The sequence below is a fragment of the Esox lucius genome, chromosome 13 (assembly GCF_011004845.1).
Source record: "Esox lucius isolate fEsoLuc1 chromosome 13, fEsoLuc1.pri, whole genome shotgun sequence".
NCBI lineage: Eukaryota > Metazoa > Chordata > Actinopteri > Esociformes > Esocidae > Esox > Esox lucius.
Window position 1 is genome coordinate 15,138,853 of NC_047581.1, and position 18,377 is coordinate 15,157,229.

An 18,377-nucleotide genomic window follows, 5' to 3' on the forward strand; every position below is an offset into this window, starting at 1 on the left:
TGGAATATTATTGTTTATGACAAAACATATAAAATACTTTTTTCGTTGTGTTACATTTATTTATTTAAAATTGTACTAAAACTATATGAACACTTTGTATTGTTTATGAATATGTGTGTATATGCAAACAAAATATATTTCAATGCTGGCGATCCTGTTGAACGTTGCAGTGACCCTCTACATATATGAAGTCGTTCTTATATTGTGTCTGTCATAACAGATAAAAAAAAAACGTTCAAAATCATCTCCCCATTCAACTGAGAACCATTCCATGAAACGGTTGCACAACAGGCTATGACGCTTTTTTACATTCTTTATTCTGTATTCCTTAAACCAACCGTGAAATATTTTTGTTTTATATATAATTATTTTTTTACTGATCAGTATGTTAACTATCTACTCCTACTAATGCCTCATCAAAATATACCCCGCCTATAATGTAGAACTGCATTTGGTTAACATGTCTGTGGAGCAGCCAGAATGTGTTAAGCTAAAGGACAACAGAAACATTGCACAAAAGGTATAGATTTTATTTTTATCACTCTTCTCACACAATGTTCTCATTAGAAACAGATTTTGGCAGCTTGGTTTTGGTGAACAACATAAAAATAATTACTCAGTATATTTACAAAAACATAAAATATGAAAAAGGTGTTTGGTTTTACTTTCACAAAGCTAATACCATTGTCTATTAATTTAAAAACAAAGCATAGCCAAAGGCAGTCATAAAAAAACAACATAAAAACCAATCACACAACACACAGCAAAACCCCCAGGATTATACAAAATCTTAAACTTTCAATACTGAACTAAAGTTCAGCCTATTTCAGTCATTTCTCAGACTCATCCACATGCCTATAGCATATTGACAATTCACGATAGCGTGCTGATCATTCACCAATATTAGTGCAAAAGGGGACCAATACATGCAGATCAATAATGGTGGTTGATGAATAAAACTGGTGGGAAAATAGTACCTTTTTGAAGAGCTGACACTTACATCCCAGTTACAATCAAGATCATTGAAATGCAGCTATGACATTCCAAAAAGATCATGAATTATTCCATCACAAATGTATTTGTGCTATACTGTTTGTTTTTTTAAACTGTACATTGCCAAATGCAGATAAAAAAAAAAACACACACAATTATAAAAAAGGAAATCTGCTACAAACAGGCAATACTTGGTCTTTACTTTTTCTTTCTCAACTTTCCAACTCTTAAATGATGCATATTACGCCTCTAGCTTCAATATTACACCAGCTAGCACTAAATATAGTTTAGAATTCTCTCCTTACTGAGCATCCCCTGTTTTACATTAAATGTTTTTCTCAAACATATATTTCTCTCACACAACTACTTCAAGTAAAATCAATCACCCAATCCAAAGAGGCCTGATAAATCCAGTAGATTAACAGTAACATACTACTGGCCTGGCAGAAACCTGGCATGAAACAACCACAACACAAGCTGCTCTCAGAGTAGAATCAGACAGAACTGTTCTACCTCCCCCTACTGATTGTACTAAACATGTTGGGTGCAAGGCTGTACTTTAGGTTGAAAGCAGCTATGTCAGTGATGTTGTCACTGAGCCTGTTCAGTTCAAAGTGCTTTTGTGTATCAACAGTCAGAGGAGCTCCTTTTTCATCAGAGGAACATCAGCAGGATATCAGAGGTCTGGAGGTGCTCTAAGCAAACTCAGAGGCTCAGACAATATGTCGCTATTGTCAAAAAGCCATACGATTAGTCACACTGTGTAGTTTGCAAAGAAGATAGGAGGCGTCTCTCAATGTACGTTTTGCCTGGGACCAAAACAAAGGGAGAAACAGAGAGAGAGAGAAATACGTTAATAATGTGAAGTACGATATAACTTCCAAGACTTGTTTGTCTAGTTATAAGCAACTTACATTTACTGATGTTGTCAAGGTCTGCCTGGTCTGTGATGGTAAGGGAAAGGCCCTCCATGAGCAGCAGAGCTTTATGGTATCTCTGGATGGGTGGGGGGCCATTGTGGAACATTTCATCTAGGGCTGCTGATTGTACCTGGATACCAGCAACACACACACACTCACATATTAACACTGTTCCTGGCCTTGAAAAGTAGTAAATTGTCTTACTTGGTCTTTTTAAAGTTCTTATTAAGTTCTGTTAACATAGTGAAGAGGTGATGCAAAACGTATGTGTGGTTTGTTAATGCACTTTAGCCCTGGTCGCACGTAGAGAGGAACCACGATTTCAGTCAGAATGTTCCATGTGTTGGGACTGCTCTTCTCCCGGTCCCAACACAGTTGTTCATGTGGTAGACAGCTAGCTAGTACCAAGCAAGGTAATTTAGCTACCTACATAGTAGAGATTGTTTGATAAACGTCCCCCCAGGTACCATGGCAAAGTGCAAATTCAATCAGACGTTTTTGGACACCAGCAACTTTGCTATATAGTAGTTGATATCTGTTGAAGGGTAAGAAATGGAAGCCCACTGTGTTTTTTGCCCATCAAACATGGCACTATGGGAATTCATTCTGTGGAATCCCATAGGAAATGAGGGAACAGAAACGCTGCGAAAAGCCTCCAACAAACGCCCGGCATGTCTCAGTTCTGTTTGGTTGTGTACAGCCAGTAACATTACTGTTAGCAGCAGGCTTACTGATCCAACAACGGTGGGAACTTCAGTCAAACTGGTGTCCTTATGTATTTATTGCATGGGGTGTTGTTGTGAATTGTTCTTAAATAGAATTCAAAGTGGCGTTAAAAAAAGTCTTAAAAAGACTTCTGTTTAACTTGCTGAAACCAGTAGATGCCCTGTATAACCAGGTCATAAGTACTGCACAAAATGTAAAAAGGTAAGATTTAATTTACTGTTTTTATACTGCGTAATCCTTTAGACCACTAGAGAAAAGCTATAAAGGACAAACAGGGAGTTTAAGTGTTGTTCCATCTAGTGACTGTAGAAGAGAACACATTTTGGGAAACGTGCCTTCATATACTCAGCTTGGAACACCTTTCAAAATCGTTTTAAAAATCAATATCTTGTCTCGCATTTTAAAATCATTAATGATGGACTTGGAATCTGATTCCCTTACTTGTCAATGTTTTTAATTATGTTCTGTCAACATATGCAGAATAATGGTGTAATTGACTTATGGTTGTATTGATTTTACTTGTATTTGTTGTATTGTATTCTGAAACGTTACGACTTATGGCTGCCTATTCTTGGCCAGGACGCTCTTGGAAAATTGATTTTTAATCTCAATGAGCCTATCCTGGTTTAATAAAGGTTGAATAAAAATAATAAAAAATTAACATGGTTATAGCGTGTCTGTAGATGAGGTCTTACCAAGGTCATACTGTGTCTGTAGATGAGGTCTTACCAAGGTCATACTGTGTCTGTAGTTGAGGTCGTACCAAGGTCATACTGTGACTGCAGATGGGGTATTACCATGTTCATAGTATGACTGTAGATGAGGTCTTACCATGTTCATAGTATGACTGTAGATGAGGTCTTACCATGTTCATAGTATGACTGTAGATGAGGTCTTACCATGTTCATAGTATGACTGTAGATGAGGTCTTACCATGTTCATAGTATGACTGTAGATGTGGTTTTACCATGTTCATAGTATGACTGTAGATGAGGTCTTACCATGTTCATAGTATGACTGTAGATTAGTTTCTCTGCAGTGATGTTGTTAATCTGGTCCATCAGCCTCTGCTTGTTGAGGAGGAAGCTCTGCAGGCGGGCATTGAAGGAGCGGCAGGAAGTCACACTGCTTTTATACAGCTCATTTAGCTTCCTCACCACTAAATACAGGAGAGATCAATTAAATCAAACACAAATTAAAGACAATATAACATGAGTATTGACATGACTTTTTGCAATCAGAAGTGACTCACCTTGCTTGACTGTAGTGGAGGGAAAGAGTCTACCTTCTCTGATGTCGTCCATAGCGGTGTGTAATGCAGATGAAATAAATTCAGCAGCTTTCATGTACAGCACCAACTGCTCTGCATAGCTGTGATAGATTGAAAAGACCAAACTTCTCACTTAAAAATAAAAATCTCAATTAAGTTGAGCACTGATTATGTGAGGGCCCCGGGTGAATTTGCTAACACAAAAGGGGTCCCTGGACTTCAACCGTTTGAGAAGGTCCTAAGCGCTGTATACGTTAAAGGCCTAAGCGGCAACAAAGCTGAAGGAATGGATACCAGGCTGAGGATCATCTCCTCATGCATCTCCTCACCTCCACTCCCGGCTTAGAAGGCTGATCTGATCAGCCACCAGGCTCTGCTGCAGAAAGGACACATCAGGAGAGTCCCCTGTGGTCTCACTCTCAAGTCCTGTGTCTTTTGAACTGGCGATCTCCATTACACAGTGGACAAAGGCCAGAGTGAAGCGCAGGTTACTCAGCCCATCAGTATGCCACTGCTGCGACAGGAAAACGGAAAGCCTCGCAGTTAAAGCATTGTTGGCTCATCATCAGCCTGCTTTCTGTCAATGTGCAAACTGTAGTGTATCTGACATCTACTAACAATATCTCAGTGAGGAATCCATTCATGTACAGAGACCTAGTAACAGGAACGGGTGTCTATGTATTTACCCCCATTAGTGTCTCCTCTGGAAGTTCCGGAGGGTGAAACGCTATGGCTCTGTCTGGGCTGGCTGCCTTGGGGTAGTTGGGGTCATCTTTATAGGTTCCTCTTCCGAATGACCATAGGTGGCTAGCATAGGTTGGGGAACCTAATGCCATAATATCATTATATCACACCACTGATTTACTATGAGAACCAAATGAGAAAGCATTCTAATAGTCCTAAGGTAGTCTAAGAACCCATTGTACCTGAGAAGGTCCTAGTGGTGTTTGGTGGGGACCCAGTGTTTCCTCTGAATGGAGATCCCACAGTGAAGACTACCGATGTGGGACTGCCCGAGGCCCCTGCAACTCTCATGACACCAGTAGGGGGGGCTGTAGGAACACATATGGGGAAATGGCTTAACTAACTGAACAACAGAACAAGAAGCTTCAGGTCTAACATCTTTTATAAGATCTTTGGCTGAAGTGGCCATGGACGTTGACCATGAACCTCCCACAGTCTCTAGCCTTTGGGGACACTAAGCAACATTTTATTTGCTTTGCGGCCGGGGGTCCTTATGCCTAGAACCGGCCCTGACCTCCCATGCAAATCTATGGTCAGGTCATACATCTGCTGACAAGCAGTCAGGAACATTTTCTTTATTTGTCAAGCCTCACAGAGTTTTTTTAGATAAGGCTTTTCCTGGAAAGTTTAAGACCTTATCTAATTTATAAAAAGAGTTGACAGTATTACAATTACCAAGTCTAGCCCCTTGGCAAATATCAGCCATACACAAATCAAAACAAAGAATGTATTTTTTCTAAACTCTGAATCCAATTCCCTAGGCTTGCCCACAGTGCCCTGGTACCTGTAACGTCCATTGGCCTTTCAGAGCACAGGCTCTCGTTACTTCCTCCATCGAGCAACTGAGCTCCAAAAGCAGACTTCAGCAGCATGTCTGACAGACGGCCTGTGCTCAGAGACCTGGAGGAAGAAAGAACGCGGATACCTTTAGAGGAGCCTCAAGATAGAGCCTGATTCACCATTTCCGAGCATGGTCATCAGACAGCCAGTACAGAGCAGGTCCCCACCTTTTGAACAGTCCCTTCCTCTTCCCCGTAGCCCTGCTGATGTGGTTGGGCTGAGGCCCTGGCAGGAGGCCCAGGCTCTTCAGGTCTGGCACTGTCCTTCGGCGTGTGGGCATGGTAGGCAAGTCCTCAAAGCTGTCGGGCTGGGGGAATTCATATGGAGGCGTGGCCTAAGCAGGAACCAGGAATGTAACAGAATGAGAATAAAGATAATATTAACTCGTCATCACATTACTCACAAACAGCCTGCAGGAGAGACTGCTCCATGTAAAATGCTCCCGGGGCTAACCTGAGGGCTCTGTTGTCCTGTCCAGGTGCTGAATGGACTAGTCTGCCTTGGAGTCTCTGGGAAAGTGCCCACTAGGAAAGGGCATGTGTTACAGTTAGAGTTCAAAGCACGCTGGACTTGAATTCAGAAGGTCTAAAGTGTGTTGCTTCAGTAATGGAGCCCTAAGGGGATTCATCTGTACCTTGAGGAGACGGCTGGTAGGGTCTGGCTCCCCCAGCTGACAGCCTGCGGTGACTGAGGGCTGCTCCACCCAGGCCTGATGGGAGAAGGGGACTGCCTCCAGTCTTACTCCCCAGGGAATCTCCACCACTATCAACACAGCACAGAGTGGCCCTGAAACAGACACGCAGCATGTCAACGATGCCTAGAATACACCCCCACCCCGGGCGTGCCCAGGAGACAGGGGCGTGCCCAGGAGACAGGGGCGTGCCCAGGAGACAGGGGCGTGCCCAGGAGACAGGGGGATCGAGGGAACCTGACATGTACGGACACAGAGACTGACGGTGAGAGATGTACCTGGTGGAACCATGCAGGCCAGCAGGTTGGAGGTTCTGCTCTATGCGCTGGTAGTTGTGGATCTGTGTTGGGACAGGAATGGGCACAGACTGGCTGTAATTACTCCCACTAATATCTGCAGGCCTGCTGCACAGACGACAAGAGAGAGGAAAGGGATGAGGACACCTTAGTGACTCGGTTAGGGTTTCAACACAATGGTAGATATAGGGGAAACCAACAATGATCACAAAGGATTGTCATTTGACACCTATGGGACGAACAGCAGGGTGGCTTAGAGCCTCTGAAGAGTTAACATATGCGTGGGGGGACATGCTTTCTTTTTAAAAGTACCCCTTTTAGTAACACCCTGCAATACCCTTGCTGGCGATAGCAGAGTTTGGTTGTTTTTATCTCATCATTTGTTCTGAAAAACATTTGTTGTTTTTCCTAAAAGAACATAGCAAGCTCTCTAGTCTATTCAGCAAAAAACAATCTCAGTGTGAAACTATAAATGTATTTATACAGTTTGCTGGAGTTTAACAAGTCCTGTTTAAAATACTAAGTGAATATATTCAGGACTATCAGCTAAAATAGAACATCATGTTGTGCTCAGAGAGAAAGCAAATGGCTAGTTGGCAAGTGGTTCTTAAAACAGCGACCTGTTACATTATTATGTGTGATTAACTACAAAACTAAGTAACCTTTTGGCTGGACTCTAGTGAGGCTACAACGTTGTTTGGTTTACTGTTTGAACTTTCATTGAAGATATATTGGGTTATCAAGCCTATAGATCAGGAGCTTTAGCCACAACAGCACCACGATTCACAACAAATAACGTGTTGCTTCCCACAGTTTCAGGACATGCAAACCTGCACACCGTGTTCGCGATTTGAACCAGATGCCAGACATTTTGTGACGTAAAAAGGACGGCCCCTTTAAGTATACCGTGTAGATTGGTCTTTACACTAAATGCTCTGAACCTTCTAAATGGCCCATTTTAATCCCCATCTGCCTTCTTCACACAGCCCTGTTCTTACCTAACTGGATTAAGGGGACAGAGGGGTGTAGAGGGGGGCGGTGTCTTGCTTGGACTGAGACCCTCAGCGCCCAGCAGACAGTTCCTGTATCATCAAGACAAGTTGGTACCACTGACATGACAGTCAGTGGTACCAACCATCTACCTGCTGTCATAAGGGCCTCTGTCACAGCCTTCTCCGTTGTGCAGGTTTCCCCTGTGGGACTATACATTTCCTTGTATTGAACATTAACAAGTCACATCAACTCACCTACTATAGACCAGGCTGCCCTGGCCAGGTGACCCGTCTCTCATCTCGCATGTATTCTCACCTGGAGGAAACACAGCAGGCGCCACGGACATAGCAGTTACATTTCCATTACTAGCCCAGAGCAAGAAGACACACCAATGGCAATGCAAGGTTTAGAATGAGAGGAAGATGCTGAGATGGCGTGTCTTACTGGGGAACTGGGCAGGCACTATGACAAAGTCGTCCATCTCAGAGGAGGTGTTCCTGCTGTGGTGGAGGTCTGGGTCCTTGGATGGGGAGGGCGGGGCCTTGGGATGGGGTCTCTGTAGGTCTGCATCGGAATGCTAAAGGAGAAAAGAGTGGAACATATATAATATGATATCAGACTATCTGTGACTGGTATCAGTAGCACATTATTTCAGAAGGCACTGGGCTCAGTACTTGGATAGGTGCTGTACAGGAATCATGTTGGCACGGTCTTCACTCACTTGAGGGGAGGAGGCCAGGTGGAAGGTGGAGGAGTTGCTAGAGGAGCTGGCAGAGCAGGGGTTCGAGGGAACGGGTACAGGAGGGGCTGTGAAGACGGACACGGTCAGTGTGGTGTTAATTATACAAGTTGGGGGTCATGACATGGCTTGGGTATGCTCTATTTAGGTACCAGATAACTTGAGATGTTAGAACTCATTCATAATTCACAAACTCCAGCTCTTATCCACTGATTAATTTGTGCGTAAGGCCTAGGGGACATGAAATGCTTTCATAAGTTTGGGTTGTGGGGGGGGGGGGGGGGGGGGGGGGTGATGTGTCAAATAATTTGTGTCCCAGGTTGAATCATTTGAAGAACCCTTGGTCTATAGAGATACTCACATTTCTTTATGGAAGAACTTGTCTCCAGAAAAGGGTGATGAAAAAACTCATCTGTGAGGGTGAACAATTAAAAATTAATAAAGATAAGTATGACATTGCAAGTACAGTAAGAATGAAGCCAAGTCAGACCTCCAACAGCGAGAAAGTGAGTGAGACTAACCAAAGTCCATGCGCTTCTTATGGTTCCTCTGCAGCAGGCCCAAGAGCAGGTGTTTTAGGTGGGCAGATGTCTCCCGTGGGATGCTGGGAAAGACACAGGATACATATTTAGCATTGAAATGTATTTATTTTCCTAAAAATATGAAAACACAAGCTGTGTGCTGAACAACAGTACAGAGTATTCTCACATGTTGGGCTGTTTTGCGTTTGTGTCTACTGACTGTGGAACGTGACCGAAAATGAGTTGATAACTAAGTTGTGTTGTAATGTGGCGTGTGGTTGTTTTGCTAGCGCTTACTGCAGTAAACCTCTGTCAGCTATAATACTCAGCGTGGCCATGTGCCTGTTTTTATGTGTGACTCACTTAAGGCCTTGTGGCATACTGAGCCATGGTGTGTGTATGGGTATGTGTGTGAGAGTTACATGGGTTATGTGGAAAGTGATAGCGGTGTAGGGCAATAGCAGTTAGCTAACAGCAGTTATAAATAGTGAAAAGCAAATAACAAACCTTGTAACCCACACTTGCCAATGCTTAACACAGGCTTTATCAGAGAGAGGTCTGCTAATCTGTCTTTTCTCTAAGCTCACAAATCAGAAAATGTCTGGCTCAGATGTTTGGGTACAACTAAGGGTTTCTCAATGGGGTTAGTTTTACAACTGGGGTTCCTTTTAAGTTTAGGCAATAGGGGGTTAGGTATAGGGTTAGGTAAAGATCATACATGAAGGTTAGTTTATTCTGGTTAAAGTTAGGTTTAGGTTGAAATTAGGGTTAGGATTAGCATTAGTATGAGCAGGAGAGAGTATGACTGTTCTCAGGGCAAATGCCTGCACGGCTCACTACTAACCTGGGCTTAAGGTCCTTATTCCTTTCATAGAAAAGACGCAGCTCTTGGGGGCTACTGGCCTGCATGACAAACACACACACAAGACACACATCCTGTCTGTTAATACAGCTAAAACACACCGCTATTCACTTGTCAAAACAGGATGTCACCCGATCCACATTTATTAAGTGTGTGTTATTTTTTTTTTTTTTTTTTTTTCTAAATATTCATGCATTACAGAAATATGGATTGCATTTTCTTAACATTTAAAACTGTACTGATCTTCATTGGAGATTTGGTTACCCAACAAATCAAAGTGTGGCTTTTCTTTATCCTAAATTCCTTTAATAATACTCAAATCACTAGTCTTAATGCAATCTGATCAGTATGCATGCTTTTATTTTCATCATTAGAAGTTAAAAGTGGATGTCAACAAACAAAATTATTCACAATTATTCAATTTCCTTATAGGTAAAATATGTATATTAGACAATAAATTGTCTAAGATATTTCAGATGTATTTCTCCAAACACTGGGACAATGATATAACACAATATGCCTCTAAAGTAACCTCTTTCCTCAGGCTTCAGTTGTTGGCATACAGAGTAATGTAACAGTGTTGGCCAATATGAAACTTGTGGTGGCATGGCTCAAATCTGAAGCAGGAAACGGGGAGTCAACATTAGCTTCTACAGGTACAGTGACTTACAGTATCTATAAGTCTACGATAGCTACGATAACATCAACCATATTTTTTAATGTTATGTCTAATCCTAAACTTAAGACCAAGAAGCAATTTAACTTCAGTAATTTTAACTGCACAGCCAATTTTGACTTTGTCTGCAACACTGAATGAGTTGGTTTGTCCAAACTTTTGAAGCGTACTGTATGTGCACTGCTAAAGAAAAATTACGCAACACCTAAATCACACATCGGATCTCGATGAACAAAATACAGTAGTACTGGCAAAACACCAGCCTCAGCAGTGAAGAGGTACCTCCGGGATGCTGGCCTTGGCAGAGTTGCAAAGAAAAAGCCATATCTCAGACTGGCCAATGAAAAGAAAAGATTAAGATGGGCAAAAGTTTGCTAAATAACTTTGCCACCTGGATAAGAACCGGTGCCATGGTCAGAGGAACCCAACAAGATTCACATCTGCAGTGGGTTCTCTGTAGAATGAAGGAAGAACATGCGGAAAGGACCTTCTCGATCAGCTCTGATCTTTGCTGTTACAGGGCGTTAAGGTAAATGGCATCATTAACTTTACCAAGTTCAATAAGAAAATGAGCCCAAAACGTTGATGCCTTGGCCAGAAGTTTGAAACTTTTTGATCTCTTTCAGAAAGATAAAGACCCCAAGGAATGGCCATCAGTCTCCACTGAAAACAGCTGGTTTACATTGAAGTGGGCGATCCCCAAGAAAAGACCAAATGATCTCTTGGATCTGGAAACACTTTCTGAGGAGGAGTGGCATGAGATCTGTTCCAAAATGTACTCTAATCTCATTCGGAGATGAAGGGAAAATGCCAATGCTGTTATTCTTACTATAGGCACAGGGAAGGGTGCACATACTACAGACAACCAGTGGGACAAAGATTCTGACACAATGTCTTTGGTACATTTATAATTCATAATTTGAGAAGTATAATTTCTGCTGTTCCTCTTAAATAATGTTGAAAACATTATGCAATAAACAATATTGCGTAATGGATCAGAGAGCATACAGTACTTTTTATGTTTTTTTTCTGTAGAAACATGCTTTTATTTTATGGCTGCACATATCTTTAGGACCTGCCAACTGAAACCAAGTGACATGAATAGGCAAAGTAAACACAGCTATCTCATGTCATGGTCACCCCACCATGGACTCTGATTCTGAATTCACTGGCATGGTTCCCTCTGGATAATTGCTATTCGAAGAATCTGATGCAGGAATAGTCCTATACTCAGTACAAAGGATGGTCGAGGTTCACACCTTAGAACTGTAATGCACCCCAACCTACAACAGGACTGACTTCCCAATAAACATGCAGATCATTTAGCTGTTCGTGGAACCATAAACCTGAGACAAACTATTTGCAATCCTCCAGCTGGCTTGACAAACTCTCTGAAAGCACGATTCAACACAGCATTCATCAATCCAACATTCGGGCACCCTAGTGGCTTCCAGGAGAATCACAAAGTCCCCTGCCAGCCCTGGCTGTTGTGAAACCATGTTTACCCTGGTCTCTGAGACATGGTTGACTGCCCACAAGTTATTGCCTGGTAGCCTGGCTGTTGGTAAACAACACTCTTTTCTAACAGGTGGACACACAGTTCCTGTAATCTGTGAACTCGGGGCAACAACCTTGACCCCCAGATGGAACAAACCAAACGGGGAGCAGATGTGAAGGCACTGCTGTGTGGACACATGCTGGTCATCTCAAGCTGGAGATATGTCACATGCTAATAGCTGTTTTTCATGCGATATGTTGTCAGTTCTTTCATAATAACAATGAGGGAAATCAGCCTGTCAGGATCAGATTTGCAGAGCTTTGAAGGCCTTTTATGTGTTATGCAAGAGAAATGAGGATGTTTGATAGAACATAGATAGAATGATAAAATGTATTTTCTATAATCCTATAATAAAACCATAAAAAAAGGTTTCCTAACCTAATACATTGGGAGAGTGTGTTCATGAAACCCTATTTGGATGGGATTAGTTTTACTGGCAGAAGTCATAGACTATCCCATCCATTTAGTCCATTCCAAATCTTCTACTTTTTACTTAGCAGGAAGCTTATTATGGCCCTATGGCAAAACATGGGACCCAATTGATGCTCAAAACAAAGAGCTTTGCACTTAGCCTTCAGATGAATTAGCTATTTTGTCATATATCAACCTTCCCAGTTGGCTAAATGATTCAAATGTGTTGTGCCTATACATTGCTAAATGTCTGTTAAATGGTACCCATTGATAGTATTTTTACTCAAATAAAGACCATTAATAGGCTCTCTCAAGACAAGCTGCCTAGAAACAGCCTTCAGGCATTTCATGATGGCCTGTTTTTAATGAGAGGAAAATGTAATACCGAGGGCCAGTTTGGTCAAACTAACACTGTCTGAATCGACCTCTGGGGAGAGGCATTGCTGGTGTAATACCCTCCGTTCTAAATGAACACGTCCCGTGTGAAGGATTCACTCACCTGAAATGGAGCGTTCCCAGTTAGACACTGGTACACTATGGTTCCTATGCTCCACAGGTCAGCCTTGGCATCATAGTTCTGGGACATGATCACCTCCGGGGCCTGAGAGCAGCGGGACAGCACGGTGGGTTAGAATCTTGTGTCCCATCTAACTACAGATTAGGCACGGGGGTATATGGATGTCGCTAATGGACGTTTCTCACCATATACATTGGGGAGCCACACAGAGTGGCCGCCATAGTGTTACAATGGAGGTGCCGTGCAAAGCCAAAATCCGCTGGAGAAAGATGGCAAAAATTGTCGATCAAAAACACAAATTCAAAACACTTATTTTCATACTCTAAAATCCACGGTGTTCTTTACTTCAGAAGAGATACTGTAACTAAACAGTGGACCCTTTGAAAGAGGATCAGTAAATAGTAGCGTGTCTTTATCCTGCATGTGCCGACATGATGGTCATCAATAAACAAACAATCTCCGACACCCGACACAGACATCTGTCCTGCTTCTCTTTCTCATGGCGAACTTGCATCAAAAGCACAACTACGTAAACATCAACAACACACCTATCTAAACATCAAAAACACACCTATGCAAACATCGAAAACACACACCTATCTTGATGCAGGTGTTGTTGGGGCTTGACTTGCGCCCCTCAGGATTACATAGCAGGATGTTCTGAGGTTTAAGGTCTCTGTGAAGGATGCCCTTTTCTCTGAGCACCTTCATGGCCCCGGCTAACTGCAGAAGGAACACCCGGATGGTGTCCTCCCTCAGAGTACCTTTAGCTGAAGTCAAAGGAGAAGTTATTCATGTGAAATGAAGCTGGTAGGAGCGGAGTCATGACCTCTGAAAGTAGTCATTTATAATGTGGCGAATGTCAGGTCTGTTTACGAATGTGTAAACCAAAGGTAGAACAACCGGACACCACTCGCACCACAACTCCCGGCGTCACTTCATGCTGTATTTTTAGCATCTGTGTTTTTCCACCAGTGGAGGAGAGGAGATAAGTCAGCGAAGGATAGATGAGGTCATGTTGGCGAGACATGAGGCTTGCCAGGCGTGTCTGGGATTTGGATGTGCCAATCTAACTGCATTGGTAAGCAGTCGCAGGACAGGCAGGCACATGCCTACTAAAAGCAAGACATGCCGGCACGACAGCAAAATCCAGCATTTTAAGAGTCAATGGCTAAAGTACACATGATAAATTTAGCCGTGTGTAATCTGTACGCCCTCGGCCCAGTCACCCTATTTCAGGTGAGAGAGTTCAATGGGAGGAGGGCAGTTTTTTCAGTTAACATTTCTCTGTGAGTGTATGAGAAGATTTGGTTGATTTTGTGGATTTGTGAGTGTGTCAGTAGGGAGGATACTAGTTTGGGCTACGAGGGAGCAAGAAAAACTGGGAGTTATTTTCAGTGCTCGATGTTTGTCTGTCACTTAATTATTAGTGGCCATATGTTTCTTTAGTGGCTGCAGGGACTGGAACATTCCTTCTGGTGTTAATCACCCAAAAACATGTTGTGTATTTTGGCCTTTATTTGGGCCAAGCTCTTTAAGAATTTGATGTAAGACGTAACCCACATTTTTTTTATTTTAGATTGTGCGGCCCAAAGATCATTAGATTCTTTCCAACTACATGTTCTTTCAAAATAAAAGGATTACAAGACTTCAATAAAACCTCTCACAGATGTAATTTACTAATATCCATTGCAATAACTAATCATAAATAACCTGACACCAAATGTTGCCAAAAGTAAGCAGCTCTTTGTGTGACCCTTTTTCACACTATCCTATTGTATTTGGTTCTCCATATGAAGGCAGACACCAGAAACACAATCACAAACAATGTGTTAGAATGCTTTAGATGTTAAAATGCTTTAATTCACTTTGAGGTTTAAACATGAGTTAATATAAGATACACATTTCTCAAACCTCTGAGCTGACGGTTTACTTACAGTGGAGATATTCTGCCAAGTCCCCTCCATTGCAGTACTGAGAGCAGACAGGAAAAACAAAACTAATTGTATAGTAACTGATATTGCCATGATCTAAGATAAAAGTGTTTGACCAAAGTCATCATAAAAGTTATACACTGATTGTTACATTTCGCTGTGGCAAGAAAGAAACAATTAGTGTAATAACCTAAAAAACAACAATGTTATAACAACATAAAACCAGTCTTTCTGTAATTACATGCCCCACAAACAGTACATACTAAATAGTCCATGAAACAGACCTGCGTATTTGGAACAATGAACACTAGCTATTGCTAATTTTTCATGGACTCGGATGTTTTGGGATAAAGGCACACAATTGAACATCATGAAATGTACTTTTTATCCCCACGATATTATTTTCCATCATGGCCACCAAACAACTCAATGTGGTCTTTTTTCCATCACCAACTTTTCTTGACCATATCTTTATGTAATACAATTGCAATATGGCCCAAAATATATTTTTTATGTAGAATACAAAACCATTTTAGCCAGGTGTGCCACGCATACAGTTTAAACGTTACATTGTTCACCGAATTGTTAGTAAAATGTATACAATAAGCAGTCTGAATTTTGAATTTCAATACATTATGATCAGTAATTGCCATATTTCATTTTCAAACGTAAATGTTACATAAATAAATAGTCATGGATGGGCAGTGATATACAACTTTAAGTTAGTAACACACACGTGCATGTCAATGGCACAATATTGGTGATGGGTGAAAAAATATAGATGGCACTCGCAAAACAGGATTTATGACAAGAAAGTTTAAAAGAATTACCACAACCAAATAAAAAAAAGTCAACAGTCTTACCTCCATGACCAGATACACACACCCAGCCATTTCCTGTCAGACAGAACATACACATAATTCATTAACACATTTGGATTTATACAATTACTAATGTTGACTGACATACATTATGCTCTTGTGTACGTTGAATATGCAACTATAGCCTATATGCAACAAACCTGTGGGATTGGCAATATATTCTTATCACTGATTTGTAGTTCTGTAAGTATCCACCAAAGGCAAATAGATGTCTGCCATTGCTATTTTAAATTAGATGTAAAGTGTAGCCCCAAGATGGATGTGCATGTGTAAAAGCTGTTTATAATGCAGGACATGTGTCCCATGCTACACAACAAAGACACAAACTCATCATTTAGCGTGGTTGGTTCCTGTCAGCCTTTTTTAAGTAATGCTAGGAGAATGACAGGGTGTCAGTACAAGCTCATTTCTGAGAAATGTATCATATGGGGAGGACAGGAAGGGGACTGAAGAACTGCATTCGGAATTCATTTGCATTTCTATGGTCTTAATAAAAACCAGTACGCTTTTATAATAACTGTAGATTTCTCAGTTACTTAAAACCAAATTGGTACCTTTAGATATACATTTCCACTTTAACGTAGACACTGAGCAGACATTCTTATCCAGAGTGTTGTTGTTTGCAAATTCCACACTAACAGTGGAAAAAAGATCATATGGGCATTAGTAGATTTTAGATATATTACATGACAACTAGACACAGTACAAAACCACTTCCTCTCAAGCCTCTTCTGTATCCTAGAGGACATCAGATCTTTACACATTAAGCTAATTTAGGTGCTGAGAACGGTCTGTTTGCAGGGAGATGTCTGCTGACTGAGCATCTTGACTGTTGTCTTAAGCCATTGTTGAGCTTGTAGGGCTACATAAACCCAGCCATCTGTTTAAGGCCAGCGAAACCAAACTGATCAGCACACCAGCTAGTGACTGTCTGGTGACAGGGTCATTTTACAGCCACAAAGGTCCCTGAAGGGATGACTGAACAAGAACAGCCAGAACACTACACAATCCCTGAGATGGGAACATTGAGAAACTCACACCTATACGCACATTTGATCTGTTTATAGATGACAGATGCCAAACTGAGAGTGAATAAAAGGTTATGGCAATGTATCAGATTAGATGTCTCATAAATAGTGGGACAGGACTGATCAATTCCACTGCCATAGTCCCACATTATGTTGGGTAATATAATGTATCGTGACTACCACTCGCTATAACCACATTCTAGCTCTAAAAGTCATATTTTGAATATGATATGTGATTAATTTGCCTTTGTCCCTAGGCCAACAGACCTGTCTATGCCTACTTGCCTAAACCCTCAAAAAACTACAAGATCCAGAGACTCGCGTCAACAAATGATGAGCCAATAAGATTCTATGTTTTGCACATGGAACGTCAACAGTTGTGCACGTGAAAACAGGCTCAAGCAGGCAAACTCTGACAGCTTATTGTGTAGGCACAGAACCGTGTGTGATGATACCAACAGATGCAATGATGCATCTGTTATGTTCAATTATGTTTAAAATCAACACATACCTGAAAGTCAAGTAATCCAACAATATTTTCATGCTTCAGTTCCTTTGGAGATGGAAAATATTGTTCATTTGCATATTGCCCAGATAGATTATGTAACACAACTTATGTTCAATGAGTTCAGTTTAATTGGCCAATCTTTCAATAGCCTTATTCTTACCTTTAGAATTTTGATCTCTTTCCCTAACAGTGACTGGGATTTTGCCAGGTTCTTCTTGTTTATACACTTCACAGCTACTTCCAAGTCATGCATCTTAAAATGGCAAAGGGAACAGGGGGAACATGAAATAACATTCACACATTCCACACGATCTTATCCATCTTAATAATACATATACGGCCAGTCATTCCCTTCTTAAATCAACATGTGGTTTACAAATTACCTCCTTATGTCTTCCTTTGAACACCACGGCAAAGGCCCCGTGTCCAATCAGGTCTTTCCTGCTGAACTCGAAGTTCCCAATTGTCTCCATAATGTTTAACAGTAATAATGCTACTACTAATACTTATAGATGTTGTAGGCCTATATCCAGGTGGAATCAGGATGTTGAGGTGACCATTGGCAAAATCTGGAAGTCGCCACAGTTCAACTCAAGAGAGCATGAAAGGTATTCAGATCCTTTAAGTTCCATGGGCTGTCTCTTCGCGATGAAACCCCAAAACAGTTCTTCAATCATGACTGCTTCATTTAATATTTAATATTCTATATTTTGAGTTGTAGTCACCATTATGACTATAAAAAGGTACGCTATAAAATGAAGCAAATATCTTTAAATAGAACAGGATGAAAACTGTTTAAAAAGAGAAGAGGGAATTACCCCTCGTTCGTTGGTTGTTTTTAGTACCAAAGTAGCCTATATGAATGCCCAAAACGTGTTTTCTTCACGCAGACATACTTCGGCTTTAACTAGACGCGGCTGGCTACTAGCTACAAATGTTGCGAGTGTTTTTCACCTATTACAAACAAAGATACCACTTTAGTTATTCATATCCCTGGGTGGGTGTGAGCATGCGCATTAGGAGTTGTAGTTGTGTCCAAATTGGCGTCACCGGCACACTATAACTTGTCAAATCATCATGGCCACCGGTTGCTCTAAGCAATATTCTACTACGTTGAAGTAATTGTCTCACTTGAAACAACGAACTAATTTTTTTTGTTCACTACCACCTAATTATTTTTAGACATACGAGTGGCCTCCAGATGGCTTTCCACTGTAACCTTCTAGACTAGGACACTAATTATAAATAGAGCTCCTTCTACAATCACTA

The 18,377-nt window shown here is 41.3% G+C and overlaps 1 protein-coding gene across 1 annotated transcript; it reads right to left on the bottom strand.

Annotated features, from left to right (window-relative positions):
• Nucleotides 1-936: 936 nt before the first annotated feature.
• ulk1a (unc-51 like autophagy activating kinase 1a) lies at nucleotides 937-18,056 on the bottom strand. The gene is made up of 26 exons (XM_010895060.3): nucleotides 17,492-18,056; nucleotides 17,269-17,361; nucleotides 17,112-17,153; nucleotides 15,555-15,587; nucleotides 14,695-14,731; nucleotides 13,354-13,527; nucleotides 12,943-13,016; nucleotides 12,740-12,841; nucleotides 9,578-9,636; nucleotides 8,734-8,816; nucleotides 8,574-8,624; nucleotides 8,195-8,280; nucleotides 7,918-8,050; nucleotides 7,728-7,788; nucleotides 6,463-6,588; nucleotides 6,128-6,279; nucleotides 5,947-6,017; nucleotides 5,661-5,827; nucleotides 5,438-5,553; nucleotides 4,836-4,961; nucleotides 4,596-4,735; nucleotides 4,239-4,423; nucleotides 3,892-4,010; nucleotides 3,641-3,798; nucleotides 1,908-2,043; nucleotides 937-1,802 (listed from the first exon to the last, which is right to left on the bottom strand). The coding sequence occupies exons 1-26, from the start codon at nucleotides 17,579-17,581 to the stop codon at nucleotides 1,744-1,746; spliced, it is 2,673 nt and encodes an 890-aa protein (XP_010893362.2). The 5' UTR covers nucleotides 17,582-18,056; the 3' UTR covers nucleotides 937-1,743.
• Between the last annotated feature and the right edge of the window lie 321 nt (nucleotides 18,057-18,377).